The sequence below is a fragment of the Athene cunicularia genome (genome assembly GCF_003259725.1).
Source record: "Athene cunicularia isolate RWA chromosome 3 unlocalized genomic scaffold, athCun1 chr3_part1, whole genome shotgun sequence".
In the NCBI taxonomy this organism is placed as follows: domain Eukaryota; kingdom Metazoa; phylum Chordata; class Aves; order Strigiformes; family Strigidae; genus Athene; species Athene cunicularia.
Window position 1 is genome coordinate 113679593 of NW_020799097.1, and position 20400 is coordinate 113699992.

A 20400-nucleotide genomic window follows, 5' to 3' on the forward strand; every position below is an offset into this window, starting at 1 on the left:
GGGGGGGCGGCCGCGCCTCCGCGTCCCCAGCGGCTGGGGCAGGGGGGAGCAAGGTTGGGGTTAAGCCCCCGCTGTCGGGTCGCCGCGTTCCCTGAGCTGCGCGGGCGGTTCTGTCAGAAGCACTTGACGTGCCCGGCGGTTGTGGTCGCGTCTGCTGTCAGCGCGGTTCTGTGGGAACTCCCGCCTCCCCCTTCCCCGGGTTGGCAGCGGGACTGTGAAAATTCAGTCAAAGGCAATTCCCATAGTGCAGCATCTTCATTAGCGAGAGCTCCTCGCGTTAATGAGAATAATGGTTTGCCGAAGGGAAGGCTCAAGGGCAGCTTGTACCCGAATTCTATAGTTTTCCCAGTGTTCAAGTTCCATAACTGCTCTGTGAAATTTCTGAAAAAGACCACAGATTACTTGCATAGAGCTTACTGTGACTTGATATTGAGTGAAATTGCTGGAAGTAGTATTCTTTCAAATCATTTAAAAGTCTTATTTCTTTCTTTTCTAGGTGTTTGTTTCAGGATGGTAAGGCAATGTCTGATTTACCAGTTCTACGTTACAAGTATAGTATTTCCAGTGCTAAAAATATGGTAGCTGGTCTGAGGGGCATAAACATAGCTGGCCTGAACTTGGAGTTATAGGTTAGATGGTTGAATATTACAAGTGGATTTAAAAGGAAAAAGTATTTGGCTTATATTATTGTTCCACTGACATGTATTTTTAAAAGCTTAGTAATGTGTTGCTTGTTTGTACAGTATCTAAAAACTGTGGTTTTGTATTACTTGTGATAAAACAGCCACAAGAGAACTATGATAACTTTAGACATGTTAGCTCTGCAGTTCTTGATACTGGCTTCTAAAACAATGTGTTCCAGTTAGATATTTTTTTTTAATGGTAATTATAGTACAAGTATTTAAAGAAGCTTATTGGATTTCCTTGTGACAATGTTCTACAAACCTGCAATGTGTAGCTCATATCCCAGCCAAGTATCTCCACCAGCTCTGAACATGCAGCAGGTAGCATTGCATTTCACAGAAACCCAAGAAACAAGAGGGCACTTTTCAAATAAAGCAGGTGGGGTTTTTTAAGTAGTGGACCGTGCTTACTATTAGACCTAAAAGCTTTTAAGTGTAGTTTGTATGTGTTGTGAGTGCAAAATGGAAATGGGTAGTGGGTTACAATATATTATGTCTTGAAGTTAAGTACTCTGTTAAGTGGGAAGCCTGTGTCCGTGTGTGATGTGGTGGGCAGGTACAAGCTGGCTTGCCTTGTTCTGAGCTGACCTGGAGCTGTGTGAAGACACACCACGGTGCTAGTTCTGAGCTAATCAACCAGTGTTGAGAAATGGGTTGTCAGCTACACTCCCATGCTGTTGGACATGTTAGTAGGAGAAGCTGCTTACAATCATCTTGTGAAATACTCTTCATAGTTAGCAACAGCTTTTCTTTGGCTAAATTACCCCAAAATTTGTTTTGCCTACTGGAATGTTATTCATACTAACCTGAAGTTCAGCTGTTGGCTTTACAATAAGTGTCTGAAGAGCCTGAACATGCAGTGTGCCCCCTTCATATCTGTGTACTGCTCTGGGTATTACTGTACATACTCTAATGTGTTTGGTGATTATTTCCCATCAAAATGTAGTGAAAACTCCCAGATCTTATTGTTAGAGCCATCAGTCTGTTCTGTAATACAGAAGAAAACAATAAGTTGTGTGCTCTTGTACTTCTGAAAGTGGAAGAATCAAAACAGGAGATACCTTTAATGTAAATAAATTTGGTGTTAGTAAAATGAACTACTGAGTTTTGGCTAACACTGTTTTTATGTTCCTCATGGAACATAAACTTAATGCATTTCTGCAGAACAGGCTTTTTGTGTTACCTTCCAGTGTTCAGAGACAAATTATGGAAACCAGGCATATATTTCATATGTGTATGAAAGAATTAGAGGATTTAAGAACAAAATGCAAACTGCTCATAAAGCAGGGTACTTGCAAATTACACATTTTATAACAAGAATTGAATAGCTGGGAAGCAGTAATTTATTAGGGTATTGCAGAAATCAGAAAACCGTTATATATTATGACCTTTGCTACTATTTGTTAATAGTCATGCAGCAGCTGGGGTGAAAGTCGGGTGGAAAGGTGTTAAAAAGAAATTGTAGAGAACTATGAAGCTCCTACATGAGTTCAGTCACTGTGGTCATAGAAGAGGCAGATAAAGGGTGATAGGAGCTATAGAAAGGTACAGAGTAGGTACAAGGGAGTTGTGTGGGATTAGTACAGTCCTTTGTGATCAAAACTGTTAGAAGTTCCTGAAGTAAGTGAAGCCACTCTGGCCTCACTGTGAGATAAAAAAACCTCACACCATCAGAAGGTTTCTATGCATGTACGTAGAGCAAGGCAAGAGGAAGATAACTTTGTTTTTGAGCAGTGTGATGTCTTCAGTGGGAGCCACTGTAGGTTTAGTTTTTTTGAAGGAAAGTATTAAAAAATGTGAAAACAGAGGAGGGAATTAAATCATGCATTTATTAACTATATGTGAAATCCCTTTCTTGTGCAAAACTTGGCTGCCCCTGCTGCAACTTTGGAGTTGACATGAGTATGTCATGTTGACATTAACACCTGGGTATGAGCATCATCCATGTATTTTTTTCTTAGGTGTAGGTCTTAAAGCCATGAAGGTGAAAGTGAGGTTTTAAGTGGTGTACATGTAGTGTATGTTCTGACACTGACTGTCCTCTTTCATTGTTTTTCATATCAGTACACAGAAGAAGAAGCTAGGAAATTAGGAGTGGTTGGCTGGGTTAAAAATACCAGTCAAGGAACTGTAACGGGCCAGGTTCAGGGCCCAGAAGATAAAGTAAATGCAATGTAAGTATTTCTGTGTTGTTTTTTTTTTTCTTAATCTTACTGAAGTTGTTTACAGAAGTGTGTTTAATACAAATTGACAAGTACATTCATGTGTCAGTAATGTAACAGTACTTTCAATAATCAGCTTTGAGGAGATGTGTTTTTTAGAATGTAAAAAAGTCTTAAAGTTTTTAAAAATAGTGTAGCATCAGTGAGTTTGAATTCCTAGTGCCACAGAGTTTGTCAGTCTATTTCCCCAGCAAGTCTTACCTTGTGAAACAGAAAAAGCCTTTATTCATACCTGTGCACAAAGATTTGTTTTTTATTTCTTCAGAATTTCTCTGTTAAATAGACTGAGGAACTTCTTAAATGCTTGCTTAGCTGGTACTTGAAACAATTTAAAGGATAGGGTTTAAATTTTTTTTCTCTATTTAAAACAATTAATACATGAGCAGACATTTCAGCGAGGGCCTGGAGGGCCTGTGGTCTTTACCGTCTGTAAGTTTTGAAATACCTTGGTGTCTTTAAAAGAATGGGTACTAATATTCTTTATTCAATTGCCAATTTCCCAAAGCTTAAAGCTATCACTCTGAGGAAATGATGCCTGGAAAAATCACAAAGCCCAATTCAGTTGCTTCCAATCATCGTTTTTTGCAAGTGTATGTAGGGAGATTGAGAGTTTTTAAAAATCCTTTGGTGGTTTGTTCTCTTAAGGAAAAGTGACTGATGATAAAACATTTCATTGTAGGCTTTATTATGGATGGGCAATTACTGGTCCAAGTTCTGTCAGCACTTTCTGATACAGGAATTGCTTCAAAACTGAACTTGGATAAAGTTACGTTGGTTTTCTGCAGAGAAAATATCATTACACCTTATGGTGAAGAGATTTGTGTATGGTTCTCTAATGTGGCAGAAGTAATTACAGTCATTTTCTTTGGTTCTGGGCTTCACATTAGGTTGTCTGTTTTGGGCTGCAGAACACTTAAAGGCAAGAGAAATATCAATTGTTTTCTTGGGTCAAGTTTGTACTTATTTTGGGCAAGACCTTTTTTCATAGGCAGAGCTGAATATTTTGTAGATTTATCTTGGTGTCATCTCTCCAGTACTATAATTTAGAACAGCAAAAATGAATGTGATAAATCAGTATTTGGTTTCTATTTATTGGAATGCTTCTTAATTTAAAAATTGCTAGTCAGATGATTTAGTATTGTTAAGCAGGTTTAAGTGAAAGCACAGTGTAGTTCCTGCCATTTCTGCTATCTGCATGAAGTAGGATTGCTGCAGAAAACAGTGTTTCCATCCATCCTTTTCCCTTTCCTCTTATGTCTGTCATGAGATTTAAAGGAAACCATGCTTAACCCCACACTAGAAAGCTTCTGTGTAACGGGATCTGGCAGTAGATCTACAAAGTTAGACTAATGAGACAAAGCTCGTTCTCACAGATGTGTTGGTATACAGACTATTCCAAAAAGGAATCAGTTTTTATTCATCATAGTTATACTATTTTACATGGGTCAGCAAGCTGTAATAAATAAATATTGATGTTTTTTATACACATTGTGCTTGATATTCAGAGTAAGTAGAAAGGTTGTATTGAGTTGCTGCTGCTTCATTTCATGCTGCAAATCAATTTTGTCTGATGTGGAAATGATGTTGAAGTGCAATTGTGAAGTATGTGTTGAGATACGGATTATTAAATTGGAGGTTCTAGAGTAGGGTGCTGTGATGGTTTAGGCCCTACCAGGACCGGAGACCACAATGCCATTGTCCCTCCCCTACCCTTGGACACAAGTAGGGCACAAACCCTAGGGTTAAAATAAGAAGAAATTTACTACAACAGTGTAATAAGCAATCTGAACAACAGTAGCAATCATAAACAATAAACAGTAGTAACAGTAAACAAGACAAAAGATATACAGAGAAATACCGCAATGGTTACAGACAGCTTGCTTGTGTGCTCCCTGCTACCAAAGCCACAAAGGAAAAAGCTTCCTGGGCTGCCATGTGGGACCTGACATCAGCATGGTAGGAGTAACCCGGCTGGAGATCCCTTCCCCCTCTCTGCTGGGGAAACTTAACCCTATCCTAGCTGAACCGGGACAGGTGCTGAAGGAGAAACAGTTCACTCCTTGATCTGTGTGTGTGCTCTGATAAATAGAAAAGGTATTGAGCTTATTTTTGCTGTTAAATTAGTGAACTTGCATGTAAAACTAAAGCTGTTATATATGAACAGCTATTTTGAAAGGTCCTTACTTCTCCCTGTAATTTGGACATAAACCCATGGTTTTTTCCTGATTTTTTTTGCAGGGTTTACAGCATGTTTTTGTAGTGCTTGGTCATGCTTTCCAGAAATATATAATAGTGTTCAAGGGTTATTGAAAGTATTATCTTTAAAAAGAACATGAGACATGCTTCTGCAGTGACCAACTAGTATAAAGCAGTAATTGTAGACATACATTTGTATTGAAACTGATAAACAATCAGGAGGGAACTGGCACCAAGTTGCTATGCGAGCTCTGGTTTGTCTTTGCTAGATATTTAAAAATTAGAAGAGACTGTATAAAGTTTTGAGATCTACATGTTTGAAGAAATTGAGCACTTTCCAGAGTTGTATGTTATTTCAAGAAAGATTTCTGGTAAATGTTATAACCATGGGTTACCTTGTAGAAATCTTTCTAAAACAGTTTGTGTAGTGTCTTTTGGTAAGTATTTTCAGGCTTGTGTAAGTTTCCAAGTTAAACTTACAGCACTGATTAGTGTGGTTTTCACAGGTACAGCACTTGGGCTCTTAAAAAGGTCACTTTTTACTGGTAATAAAAAGATTTCTCAGTTTCACTGGTTGTGGCTTGTTAGTGTTTTCCTGGGGGAAGATGGAAGAGGTGTTTTGGACTACCATAATAAATGTTTGTCTTCCAATGAGGCTAAGAAGAATCAAGGAGAAGAGGGGTGCCATAAGAAAGTACAGTTCTAGAACAGGTGAACAGCAAAAGCATAATGGGAGGGAGGGGTGATGGCTAAGGGTTTGAAGAGAATGAAGATAGGGTAAGTGTAAAAGAAGTGGGAAAAACATGGAGAGGCCATTGACATGACCAGAAGCATGGAGTGAGTCAGAACAAAGTGTGCCTTTGTTGTGGAGCAGTAGTGCAGCAGACCCCCAAGGCAGTGGTTTTCTAGGTGCAGTCCTTGGTGCCTGATGTTCTGAGTCTGTGTTCTGCCTTGTATCCCCACTTGTTTTGTGAGGCACAGCTAGGGAGTGTCCAGTATAGGCCCCAGAAGCAATGCCTTTATGCGTTGTTTTTTTATGCAGACTGCCAGGTAAAATATAATCTGGAAGGAACTATGAGGATAGTCCTTGTGCTCTATTTGCAGCATTATTGTAATGCATGTGTAGAGTTGAGATGAACAGTGGCCAGAACCAGTATGAAGTGGAGATAGTAAGATTGGAAGCAGGAGAGTTGGGAGGTGTAACTATCCATCCACATGTAAAGTTATCTGGGGAACTGAGAGTATGTTAGCAAAGATGTATTCTGAAAACTAGTCAGTCAAATAACGATCTTTGGGGAGTCTGGGGGTAGTGAAGCACAACTTTATTGTGTTAGAACTGAGGGATTAGGTGTAAGAAGGCAGACAGAAGCTTATGTATCTACTGCTGCAGATCCAGCACAGGATTATTTGCTAATGAGGGCACCAGCCTGACAGGTAAAATAACTGAGCCTGGTTTAGTTTCTCTTATGTGCTGAAACCTGGGTTTTGTCCTAAAACATGGAAGTAATTGTTGCCCTGCAGACACAAAATATGATCATGGTGAATTACTTGGAAAGATGACTTGCAAAATTGTTTCCTCTGGAGCATGTAACAACTTAACAGGGGCTAACTGCTGCAAAAATAAGTGGAAAATGAGGGGCGAGTAGGAAGGATTGGGACTTGAAGTGCTACATATGCAGGAGGTGATGTTCCTATGGAACTACTTGCTCAGTGTTGAACATGGGTATAAAGGGCTTTTGAAGTGGGGTTGGGAGGCTGACTTCTTTGTCAAGTTAGCTAATGACATCTTGATCACAAGGAAAACTGGCAAACTTTTCTGTCTTCACTGAGGCTATGGTTTCAGTGTGAATTTCACTGATTGGGAAGTAAAGGTATGAATGAGTAGGTTTTGGTTTTAGGTATTTTCAATATTTGTCTTCAGTTTGTTCTTAATGAAGAAACTTCTAGATTCTCAAAGATCAGGTGAACTTTACATAATGTTTTTTGAAACTACTTTTTATGTTAATTGGGAGATTGAGCAGGCTGTTGGATAGGTTATTTTTAAGCAGTCTTGAGAAGCTTTTACTTGCTTTAATATCCTTTGAGCTGTACCCTCTAGATGGAGCTGTTTGTTTTGTCGATACTTTGAACTGTACATTCTTCATTTGAAGTGAATCTATTTTTAGGTTGTTCTGGTAGAATCCATCTTTTTCTCCTCTACCTGTTTCCCTCCTGTATTTTATAGTCCAGTTTGCTGCCACTACTCCCCATACATAACACCCATTATCATTAGATACTAAAAAGTTGTTTTCAGTCTCTTACCTGTCTGTGAGCCAAAGCATACTAAAATCACAAGAAAACCAGAGTCACAGCATTTTGAAAATATAATGACAAAAGGTTTCACAATAAACTGAAGGGTTTTTTGCCAGCCCAGATATTATTAAATGGGGTAGAGGATGTAGTCCTTCGATTTCTTTTATGATGAGGACTTGCAGTACTGAGTTTTACATTATAATATTTTGTGATGTTTTCCTGTTTAATTAAATAAGGTTAGAGCCTTCACAGTCACTGTGGCTGTTGCCATAGCAACTTGCATTGACAAGCTAGAAATCACTTCTGTCTGAGAATTTTTTGAACTTTAACATATTGCTTAGTTATCCATGAATAAGAGGAAGATAAGACTCTTGTAGATTGCCAAGTTCAGAATTTATTTGAAACACCAAAGATTTCAAATCAAGCTGACACTTTAAAATGTAAAATCTTGGAAGTTTTTAGAGGCGAGTAGTGTATAACAGCATTTTAGGTGTTCTTCCTGTCTATATAGAAAGGCCTGATATTAAAGATTGATTGTCTCAGAAATTGTTTTTAAGTAGTAATGTTAATTTGGTTTGAATGCTTTAAATTCTCTTATCAGTGTCAGTTAAGAACAGACATTAAATACGACATACACACTGCAGTACTTTTCAAGCCTTATCTGCATAGAAAAACATATTTTTACCAGGTAGTAGTTATAACAATTACAGTTTTATTGCATTAGGTGTATCGAGGGTTCCTGTCTGTACCAACTGACATGAAATAAACTTTTCTCATCAATATTTTTAAATTTTTACATAGAGTAGTGCTGATGGTGTGAAATTAAACTAAATGCTAGTTAAAGTAACTCCTCTATTTAGACTATGATTGGGTTAATAGAGCAAAATTCTAGATCTTAATACCCATTTATGTTGAGATATGAAAGATTTTTACTGTGTATTTTGAGATTTTTATTTTTAAAATGTTACTTTTGAAGGTTTTCAGCTTAGTCTAAATCTTTAGGACAAACTGTGTTGCTTTGCACATGAACCTAGGCATAACAGCAGAAATTAATCTCCAGGGCATGCTTGTGCAGGCAAGGAATTGTTTTAGGTTTGTCGGTAAATTCAAGACATGTGTGATAGACCCAGAAGCCTGCTATTGAGAAGATGAAGGCAGCTGAGTGAATAGTTTGGAGAGGTTGGGAATATAGATGGATTGGGGAGAGAATATGGAAGTCAGTTTGGTTTTGGTAACAGCTGATCTATAAAATAATGTGATTGCAGACTGGGAATCTGTAGGTTCAAGAAGTGGTGAGTAACATAAGAGTAGCAGAAGAGACAGAAAATTTCGAGGGTTAATTTTATGTCTCGAAGCAGAGATAGAGTAACCAAAGGTGTGCTGTAATTGATAAAAATCTTTATGGGAGATTGGTTGTAGAGATAGGAGGGAAATTGTCAAATCTGTTAGTGTGGGAGAGGAGAATGTCAAAGGGATGAGCTAATTGTGGTTGGGAGTGAAATACCAAGGGGGCTTGAAATCAAGTTTATGGTCAAACATAGAGAGGATTTAGTGAGAAAACAGATCATTGCTCCATCTTAATACAAGTACTTCAAAAAGAAATGAAGTAGGTTGTGAGGAAACTCTTACCGTTATTGAAAGATGAAAGCAGTTGTTAAAATAGGCTCCAAATTGACAGGTATTTTTACAGGGTTGTACTTAGTAGAAGGTGGTAAAAATGTTACTGGAATGGTTTAATTAGTAGCAGTGTTTAATGAACATGCTGGCTGAAATCCCACTGTGTGTCTGGTCAAGCAGTGTGTAGGCCAAGGTGAACATGAGCATCCCACATGTCTCAAAGCACATCAATGCAAAACTAACTGTTAGATTTGAGGTTGGTAATGCAAAGAGCACTACTCATTACATGCTTCAGTGTTACAGGAAACAGTTAATTTGAAGGTGAATGCTTATTACCATTATTTTCCATAATATACAAAAATACATCTGCTTTGCAGAGCACTTAATGTTGACCTGGTATCTTCTCAAGGAGGCAGTTATGTAACATAGTATGGCTGAAATATTTCCTGTGTGTGATGTTCTTGGGAAGGTGACAGTGATAGATTTTGAAGGAAAGAGGAGAGGGAATTAGAGACACCTTGAAGAATGTGGTTTTACACTTAGCTGAAATGGGAAGTAGTGACAAGGGTTAGGATGTGTTCTCATAACTGTAATGAAAAGCACAGTTTTTGCATCAATCACTGCTGAAGATGATTTCCTGTATTTCAGTGAGTCAATAGCAGTCAGATGACAAACATGATGGGGTTTTCATAGTTCAGTGTGGGTCCCCCTGTAACAAGCTCAGTTGTTTGCTATTTTTTAATTTTTAATTGTTTAAAGGTAAAACTAACCTATACTTTGTGGCTTGTATAATGGTAAATGTGACCACTTCACAGTGATTGTATGAGGTATTAATTTCTTAACTATGATTATGTTTATTGCTTTAAGTTGATGGACTAAATGTTTAACTGTTTCAAGTATGCAGGGTCAGAGCTTGGTCTTGTAAACTACATTTACTAAAGGTTACTGACATTGACCTGGAAAAGATTGTAATTAAATCCTGTTCTTTAAGGTTTTGGTGGTTCTAAACTAGATAAACAAATAACTTAATACAGTTTATTATAGCAACTGTAGGCTGCTGCTAAGACAAGGAGTGGGTCAGTGAATTTAGAAGATGTAGGGTTTTTGTTACTGTCTTCTGAGAATAAATCCTGTAAGATTTTAATGATACTCAGGTGAAGGGGAGAGCTGCATGCTTCCAACCAGAGCAGGAGGCCGAGTGGCTTACCTTTGTTGTGCCCTTGCTGTGTTAGATGTATGTACAGCAGTGGTGACTTCCCCAAAGTCCAGTTCCCTCTGGCTGGTTGCTTTGAGCCACAGCAAAAGGCAATCCTGACCCTGTGGACTGGGAATGGTTGAGCCAAGAGGTATAGCTCTGTTGAAGGTCACACAGCCCACCAGTGACAGCCAGAAATAGAAGTGGACTCCTGGCACAGGTCCTGTCCTTTAGACTGTGCTGTATTGTCACTGTTTTTCACTTGGAAATGCTGGAAACCACTAAAGATTTAACCATGGTGATGTCATTGTGCATAGGGAGTAGTGCAAAAAGGATGTTTTCACACCTCCTTTTCTTCTACTGAGGTGTAGAGATATCTGTCTTGTGTCACCTTGTAGATTTTTTTTCTTAATCTAGTAATTTTTAGAGTCGCAGTGAATTTGCAGTAGCTGAGTGGAATTGGAGTTCTTCAAAGTGTCTGCTTTAATTTTGGGTCACTGAAGTGTTTGTACTACACATATATTTTGATAAAATACTTTGTAGTAATTTAATAAATTATGTTTTAATTTAGGTTTTAAACAGAAATAATATTTACTAAACACTGTTGTACTAGAGCTTAATCCTCATACTTTCTTCAACTTTTCAGTATTAGATTTTTTAAAGGAGTACAGGCTAAGCAGGTTTTTTATAACAAAACAAGTTCCTGTTGAATCTCAAGTGTTCTCCCTGACACTTAAAATTACTGAATTAGTTCAGTGTTTAGAGTAATAGCTGTGAGAATTAAAATATGTGTTAGAGTTTAGTCTTAGGCCATAAACACAAGTCTATTGAGGTATCTTTCATTGTGAGGAGCACCTCTCAACAGCTTGTGGTATTTGATGTTTGAATTGATTCAGTGAAGAATGTTTCTCTTTTCCAGCTCCCTTTGGAACTGCTAGAAATGTCCATTTGCTTTACTAAGAGCCATATGACTCCCGTTCATTAAATTTTTAAGGTGTTCCACACTTGGTGTGTTTGTAGGTATCTGTACAGGAAAAAAGTTGCTGTAGGCCTCCTGCACATACCTGGTCTCCTGTTCTTGTTAGTAGTGAGTGTATTAATATTTGTTGGATACAGAGGTAAAGGTGCTTTCCTTTAATGTTTATAGACATCTACCAGATGTTATTCCTGCATTTAAACAGGACTCAATTTCTGGAGTTGCACGTCTGGGATAAGATGTGTTAGTCTGTACAGCGTCTTGGAGAACTCAGGATCTGATTTGGGGCAAGGTGCTTAATTGTAGTTGCTATGTCTCTGGTGGCTTGTGTCTTTGGAGAAGATGATTCCATGGTGATGTTGAATTAATGCTTCACAGTTCTTCAGCAGTGTTAGTGAGTGAAGTCCTAATTTGCTGCAGAACTAGACTTTGATTTGCTTAGCTGATTACTATCTCTGTTAACAAGAAATTCTCATCGGGTTGCAACTGAAAGCAAGTAGGACTGTAAGGTTGTATTGGATTGTACTATAAACACAGGCAAGTGGAAATGTTTTCTTAACAGTCAATTTAGGAATGTTCTTGAATAATTAAATGTTATATGCTGTTCTTTTGTCGACACTGAGAACTCAGGGAACTTTTTTTGACTCTAATCATCTTAATTAAACCACAGTAATGATTCTAGAACAAGTCTTGGCAGGATTGTTTGAGCTTTCTGGGAGACTTTTCAAAATGCACTTGACAGTAAAATCTGTGGTATCTACTGGAAGCTTTTTATTGATTTGAGCATTTTAAGCATTTATGCCTTTGTTATACTTGATATATACTGGGACCATGTGTAAGGCTTTAGTATTTTCTAAGCAAAGATATTTTTTTTTACTGATATATTAGGATGTTGAATTGAACAGTTCAATGCCGTTCTGTTTTTTTCTGCTGAAGGAAGTGTTCTAGATAATATTTAGTGCTAGAACACAACATTTACAGAAAGACTGAGTACAATTTCAGTTTAAACTATATTTTCAAGGAGGTTTTTGTACTCCAGCTTATCAAGGGGAATATCTGTGTGCACACAGTTAAAAATAGATCTTTGGCAACAAATTGGTAACTAAATAAAGGGTATACTTGAAAAGCATAGGTTTCCTTGAAATCTGTTCTAGATGCTGCATTTGACAAAGCTGCCTGTGTTTTTGCACTATGAAATACGTCTAGTACTTGAGTGATGTGAGGCTCTAAATGTTTGGCCTACCCAATGTGGTTTACTGTCAGGATTGCTGAGGCACTGTCTGTGTTGCCTTCTGAAGGCACAGTCTTCATTTGCCCCTGCTGAAGCAGCCAAAAGCTGTGGGACTGTTTTCACAGCAGTGAACCAAAGCTGGTCTACTTGGCTTCTCAGTGAGACTTTCAAGTGTAGTGCTAGGGTTCAGTGCTTCACCAACAAAACTCTGTAGCTCCCTGTCATCTGAGCACATGGTACAGCTTGCTTGTGTTTGCTTATATCAAACTGCAACAACATAATGAGAAGGAAACTGAGAAATTTATTTCCTAAATAGAAAAGACCTCAGATGCTGGTGAGATTGACTTGATTCATGCACATGGATTACACACATGCAATTGTGTATAAACTCACTGGGGTTTATCCTAAGGCATCTTGGTCACAGCTTGCATGTGATGCTTCGAAGAAGTTTTGAAAGGAAAAAAAACAGCTTATGTGGTTCTTGAAGAATAACTTGAGAAATGTAATCTCTTGTTCTGCTTTGGTATTCAAAGACATTTTCTTAGGCCTTAAGTTAGAAGTGTTTTTTCTACTGAAATTGGGGCTTTTTAAAAAGTTTTTTTTAAACTGCATTGCTTAAGGCTAATGTGTTTCAGCAGATAAGGCATAAAGTTTGTGTAGGATGGTTGTGACTTCTCAGTGTTGTTCAAGAAGCCATGCTAAAACTATGGTATAAGTTCTGGTATGGAAATTTTCGGAATGTTTTCATATAAATTCTGATGTTTCTCCCTAAGTAGGTGCTAACAGACATTAGCAGGAACCAAGAAATACCCAGGGATACCTACACTGTAGCAGGGTGTTGTAGGGGATTTTTGCTGTCTGACAAGTACAAGACTTAAGAATTTTCAAGTCTTCTATATGATGAAAGAATAGCTAACACTGTTCATACTAACTTTTAATTTGATAAAGTGTGCCCTTGATTTCTAACCTACAGAAGCTTACTGAGAATGAAAAGGTTGCAGCTAACTGGTCTAAAACTGGGGATTAAATGTGTAGAGCAGTGTTAAAAGGTCATTACTGAATTAGTAAAGCCAAGTATTCAAAAGTCTGGATAGACTAGAAGTCAGTTGTACTACAGTGTAGTATGTCTGTTTTGTTCTCTGATCTTCCCACTTGATGGCTGAAGGATTTTTTCCTGTAGTATGTACTGATTATTTTTGAAGGTTAATAGTCCAGTAAGTAGGGAAGATGAATATTTTGACCACTTCACTGTCCTAAAAAGGATGAAAGGTGTTATTCCAGGTTAAGAGATTTGGGTTTATACTCCAGAGGAGAAAGCAACATTAAACTAATGTTAAGATTGCATGATGTAAGGATGAAAAGACCTCTGCAAGAGGACTGCTGCTGCTGTCCCCAGAAGAAGTGTCATGAACTAGGCAAACATATTGAGGATGAAGCTAGTAGTAGCCCTTGCATCTGGTGACAAATCAGGAGTATTTCTTAAATGCTTTAAGGACATCTTGTTCAAGAACTCCTCCATAGGAGTGCAAAGATTTTGTAGTCCAAATGGCCAGCATACAAAGGAGGGGGCAAATGGTTAGCCATGAATCCTGTGTTCAGTGGGTGGATTTTATATAGTTATGAAGACACTGGTATAATTATCCAGTTAAGAGTTTTGCTACTACTGATTTTATCAATGCTCTGGTAGTAAAAATGCAGACTTGGAAAAGCATCATCCCTCTAGGATTTAAGCACTCTAACTACATTAATCTAGGCCTTAAAGGGGTATCTTTATTACTTCTGTCATGCTGCACAGATAGCCAACAAGGAAGAAGAAGCTACTTAGAGCTTGTTTTATGGGGAGGAGCTCTGAAGCCTTTATGTTACTGAGAGATACCTGGTTGTTTTACTCCACAAATTACTGCAGTACTGATTTGTTTCACAGGCAAGCTGTGTTCAGCTTATTTACCATATTCTTATCTAAAATAAATGTTTTGCGCTTAAGTGCTTGAGAAGCTCTCAGCAGGAAAAAAAATCAAAATCGCCTCTGATGCTGCTCTTAGCTCTGCCACTATTTGTGCATTGCAGCAGTAGAAAACTATTTCTGTTTAATATCATTATTTAAGATGTAATTCAATTCTACCTTGGTCATTTTTACCCTCACACCTCCCTCCACTCCCTTGTCTTACACTTCAGGTAATACAGTGTTGATTTGCTTCATGTGCTGCTCGGAGATTTTTCCCTTGAACTGTACTGGATATCACCAATTGTCCTGTAGAGATAACATCCCTTTGTATTTTGGCCTTTCTATTTTATGTGGCCCTTCTGAAGTGGCTACTGAAGTCTTTTTAACAGAGACTCATTTATGTAAATGTAGAGAAGACAGTTTGGTCACTCTTACTGGATAAGAGCTTTCTTTTCAAAGCTGGTGTTCTCAGTGATGTGTTTTCTATAGCTGGGGTGAAACAGCTGGCTGGTTTAATATCAAATGAATACTCTGCTTGTGTACATTAAACATTTTCCACTGGTATTCAGACTTGTGCTCCTGTGTTGTGATGCTGTGGGCTCTTCCTGCTTGTTTCTCTGCTGCTAAAAGAACAGAGGAGATCAGTTTGGAAAGTATTAAGAATTTTATCAAAGAAAAGAAGGCTTTAAAATTGACAGCTGATATTCTGTTAGGAAAAATGTTCCTTGAATTCCCAGTGACCATTCTGATGGGACAGGGTCCTGGGCAAAGACTTGTCCTTCTCTTTTTTTTCTATCAAAGCCATAGGATTTGAATATTTACTAGAAAAGAAACTGTCTGAAGCAATAAAGCCTATCTATTTCAGCTCTAAAATCTCCCAGCAATCAATTAATATTTCATCTATCATATTTTTGGATCAGAGCAAGTTTGGCCTGCCATATAGGAACTCACCTGAAATCCTGTTGTACTGTACAAATGCTAATTCTGAGCCTCTGGCCCTGCTCATTGGATAATATAAGCCACCCCTTGAGATTAGATTTCAAGGTCAGTAATAGAAGATTTATCAGATGGGATAAGCTATAACTCACTATCAGTCTGTGTAGGTTGAAAATAATCTTTAAGTGTAGATGGCTTTTGCAGAGGAGCTTTTTAATAATTTAGGACCATGAGATAGTATTGTAGAAGGGATGGAGAAGAGCCACTGCCTGTGGGCAGTCTGAGATCTCCGTACCCTGTTTTTACAGATACTGGACCAAGGAGCTGGAGCCTGGACACACATTTTTTTTCATCAGTCAGGGGCTGTAAGGACTCTGGCCCTAAGGGAGCTCTGCAGTGGCTGTGGCACAGCCAGGAACATTGGTGTTGAGCAAGCCTGCATAGCACAACTGTCTTGGGGCTGTGAACTTTAAAAGCTCAGGATCCCCACCAGCCTCGTGGTCAAACTGGCACCATATTCTGATGAAAACCACTTTGGAGTGCAAATTCAGTTCCTTTTGGAGATGCATCTGTTCAGACTTGCTGTTCAGCTGCTTGTTTTGCACTGGATCACACATGTAACCTATCTGTACTTGAGAGTATATACACAGAATTTTTTTATTTGTGTGGCTGCAGTTGAGTGTTGCATGTGCTATGCCCTGCTTGGCTGAGGAACTGTGCTGGAGCAGTGTTACTGAGCTTCTGTGACATGAGAACACACTTGGTGTTCCAGGATATTGGTCACAAACATGGCTTGTGATGTTGATTTAGGCTTAAAACCAGTCATGGCTAGGATGTGGTCAGCTTAGAAGTTCAGTTGAACAGCTCCCGTCATACCTTGCCAAATGACTGCTGTCCATTTGACTGCTTTTCCAAATATTGTTGTGTGAGCATGAGTTGCTGTGTTAAATTATGCTGCTGCCCTCACAGCACTCTGCAGTGATGCCCACAAGGCACTGAGACACCTGTGAGGGACAGCCCAGCTGGTTGAACATGGCTTTTGTGGTGATGAACCCTGTTAACACAGTTGGAGGTGTGCTTTCAGCCTTCAAGGCCTTTTCAGCCTTGAACTGCTGTATACTCTCCATTACAGGAAATAAGTGCTGAATATTAGTATGCGTGAAATGATGTACATCTCTGGTTTTTGATGGAGGTGCTCTGAATGCCAACTGTGCCAAGGTGTCAGAGTGTCTGTCGGCATCCCTTCTCAAGGTTTGCTGTGTTGTCTGGTTCATGCAATACATCAACAGTTTAGTGTCAAGTGCAGCTGTCAGGACCTGCTGTTACCCAGCCTGGGGGGTGTTCGATGGTCTGACTGTCCTAAGAGATGTCACAAATAGATCAGTAGCAATGTAGTGCCATTTGGAAAAATAGATAGTGTTCATAGTTTTTGCTATAGTAATGGAGCCAGAACTGATAACCATGAAGGGGGCTATTGGGAATAAGGGCCAAGGCAAAGTTTGGTAAACACTTGTTGTCTTCAATTCATAGCACAAATGTGAGTTAAACATTTTTATGGAGTAGCTACATACGGATTATTTCCATGCTGTACATTGAGGAACTGGAGCCAGAGGAGCATCAGCTCAACCTCAGAGCAGATCTGGGGTGGAGTTGAGGGAGGTGTGGGCCTGTTCATAGCTAGTCCTACACTAGTTAGTAGAACAAGGTTTCTCCCCTGAAGTTGTTGGGGTTCTGTAGTGTGTTGCTTAGCTAATGTCAATAAAGAGTGGAGAACAACTCTTGCTCTAAATTTCAGGGTATAGTATGCTCTTACCTAGTCTGCAGTAACTGCATTTGGACAGTTTCAAAGTCTATTTTGTGTTACTGTATCAGCTGATCTCTGGGCCAGCTGGAGCAGTTTGTTTCTGTTAGGTTCGGAAGAAATTCTGTTCTCTGAATCTCAAAATCACTCTGATGGTACACAGTACAAAGAAAAAAGATGATAGGCTGTAGTCAGTCAGGACCTCATTCTGCTTTATTAACATGTTGTAAGAAATTCCTACTGCCAAGGAGCAGATAGTAGAATTGGGTCATAAAGCCAGAGAATGAGAAAGTGTTAATATACACCTGTAGCATGGAGATGAATTGATTGGTTCAACTGCACAGGAATTTTGTTGCAGACTCTGAATTCAAATTGCTTCTGGAATTTCAGTCCAGCCCTTCACTGCTGTATTCACCTTGCCCTTCTGATCTTGTGCTTTAAAATACAACTGTTAAATCTGTCTGTATTTAATAGGTATTAAAAAGAAATGTTTTCTACATTTTGCACAACAGAAGTGAAGTGTGTGTTAAGTATGCTAGCTGGCATGTTTTTGTTAAATGGGAGCATTAATAATAATTAATTGGATAGTTAAATATAAATATTATTTCTGGCTTGTGGCCGTATGGATGGTATAGGCAGAAGATTCTGAGCCTCAGCAGTGTGGAGTGGAAAGTATGGCCAGTTAATTGTTTCAGTGAGTACTTGTAAACAAGGTCAGCTCAGCAGGCTTTCAGGAGATCTCTTATGAAATGTAGGGTTGTCTTCATTATCCTTTTGAAGGGTTTTAGTGTAGGACCAGAACAGCAGGCAGGCTTTCTCTGTGCTGTCCTGTTTGAGTACATAAAGCAGATTTCTCTGGGCTTGCAGACCCTTAGATAAACATAGAAAAAACCAGACCTGTAGGCTTTTATTAAGAGTTGATTTTACACTCATCTTCAGAAGGCAGTTTTTACCTGAGTTTACTAACAATTACTCAATGAATTTAAGCTAAGAAAAATCTATTGAAGTTAGTGTCTGCTATTCTATTTTAGCTAGTACTAAAAGAGGTATTTCTGTGATTCTAACAAACATGTAGAAGGGTGACAACCTCAATATTGAGCCACACATACTGAGAAATGCTAAATATTTTGCTTAATTTTTGTTGAGAGCAATCTAATAGACCTAAACCATCTTGAGTGTTGTGGTTGTCAGGCATGTAAGATATGCCTGCTGGGGACAACCTGCAGAGTATGGAGCACATGTGGGCCCTGGGCATGGACTGTGGTGATGGGGTAGGTGCCAGTGTGTGCCTTGCCCAGTGCTTTAGAATGTCACCTTACTGTGGGGGATAGATGATAGATGTAGGAGAGGATGCTAGAGTTTGTGGGACAGATGTAACCTGCACAGGGATCACTGAAGAATCCTTCCCAGTGCAGACCTGCCTGATGCCTCCACCCTGACAATAGGGCCCCAAAGGAAGAGATTGTCTTTATTCTTCCTGACAGAGCTTTAACTCACCTCCAAAAAGGGGTAAAAAGTGAAGTTAATAATTTCAGTTGGAGTCTTGCATGGAAATTGGTTTTCTCACAAGAGGATTGTGCCAGTGGGAATGTGATCCCCTGTAAAAAGGCCTAAAAAAGGTCTGTGTTATGTGGTTTGGAGATTGGACTTATTAAAATGCTATAAATGTTTTCTCGGCTAATGTGGCTATGAAGTTATGACATAATTTTGAAATGCATAGCTTCTGTATGAATACGGAGCCCAGGTGTCTTGACCGGGATTCTGTTGGTGCATATCTCCCTGACTTGGTCATAGCACTTATTAGGGGGTAACATTTGCCTTAATCCACATCACTGCCTGGTCAAAGTCATAGCATGTCCTTTAGGTATGGGGCACTTGCCAGAAATAGCCCATTTTCTTGTTCTGTGCCAGGTGGTATGTCCTGTTTAACCTAGTATTTTCTTAGTGAAGAAAAGGAACAGAAGTGCCAGAGCACTGAAGGCAGTCAATATGTAAGTCCCTTTGGTTAATGTCAGTCAGTGTTCCAGGGTAGCAAAGTGATTGTTAGCAGTGGTGATTTCTCTGATAGGTGGCTGCTTTCTGTTGCTGCTGTAGGAAAGAACTTTGAAGGACAAAGTGGGAAAGGACAGAGAATTTATAGTAGTTTCAACAATGTGTTGATGTCAATAAATTATCTGTTATGTAGCAAGTGCTCATTTTAAACAGGTGTCTAGGTAGTAACATGTTCTCTGATCACACCTCCTAAAATACAGTCCAGAAGGGTCATGTTCAGCTGGTCACAAGATTAGGCAAATCCATCAGTGAAAGTCTGTGGTGAAATGAGCAGGAACAGAGGTGACCTGGGCTTGCCTGAGGGTTGAACATGCAGTCCATTTCAAGTTAATGTTGATGCTGCTTGTTTAGAGCACTGTGGTTGGTAACCCTTTTCTACCCTCAAACTGCCTCCCTGCTCTTAAAGTGGATCAGCAGTGTAATGTGCCAGGGGCTTTGGGAATTAATCTCAAAGTCCTAGCTAAATACAGGAGGACCAAATGGAAGGGCTGTGATAGTTCCCCCCCCTGCCTGCTGCAGGCAAGCAGAATGTGCACTCTGTATCATTATTATACAGTCAGCCTGGGCTTTGCAGGGAATTTAGCATTTTGAAAAAGTTGCTGTGTATTTAAAGAAAACCAAGTTATAGTCTGTAGCAGTGTAACATAAGCCTCTTAATTCGGTTTAAAACAAGTATTTCTATTTAAAGATTTATTATATAAGAAAATTTCACCACACTTACATTAACTTCTGCATGATTGCCATTGTAGACAGTATTTCGAACAGGGCCTTGTGGGCCTGCCCTCTGCTGAGGGTAGAGAACTGATAAAAGCTAAATGATGTTTTTCTTAGCTTTGCAGTTGATGGGGGCAGTGAGATGGAGTTCACTTAATAAAAAGACATAGGATCAATTAGTCTAAATGCTGACGTGGAAGAAAATATTAATTCTGAATCTGTAACTTGCTCAAAGAGAAAAGATCAAAATGGGCAGGAGAATCAAGTACTTGTAAATTATTTTTTAGTTCTTGATGCTACCACTCTGCAATAGAAACAAGAGCAGCTGTGTTGGGGGCAGCAGACATGGAAATCCATGAGTGATTTGCCCTCCCAGTTGTGGCTCTACTACACCTTGACAGCAAATAAGTTATTCTGGCCATTTACATGGAAGTTTTGACTATGTTTATACCACTGCAGTGGATCCAAAGTGACTGGATGACAAAGGAATTCTGCCTTGATGAAGTTTAAGCAATCTTATGATAAATTGAAAATAAAGCA

At 39.0% G+C, this 20400-nt stretch overlaps 1 protein-coding gene across 1 annotated transcript in view; it reads left to right on the forward strand.

Annotated features, from left to right (window-relative positions):
* Positions 1-20400, forward strand: part of ACYP2 (acylphosphatase 2) — a 51715-nt gene that overhangs the window by 5044 nt on the left and 26271 nt on the right. The window contains exons 2-4 of the mRNA XM_026844679.1: positions 31-53; positions 497-513; positions 2748-2857. Of these exons, the coding sequence (XP_026700480.1) occupies positions 31-53; positions 497-513; positions 2748-2857 (150 nt within the window). The remainder of the gene's footprint in view (positions 1-30; positions 54-496; positions 514-2747; positions 2858-20400) is intronic.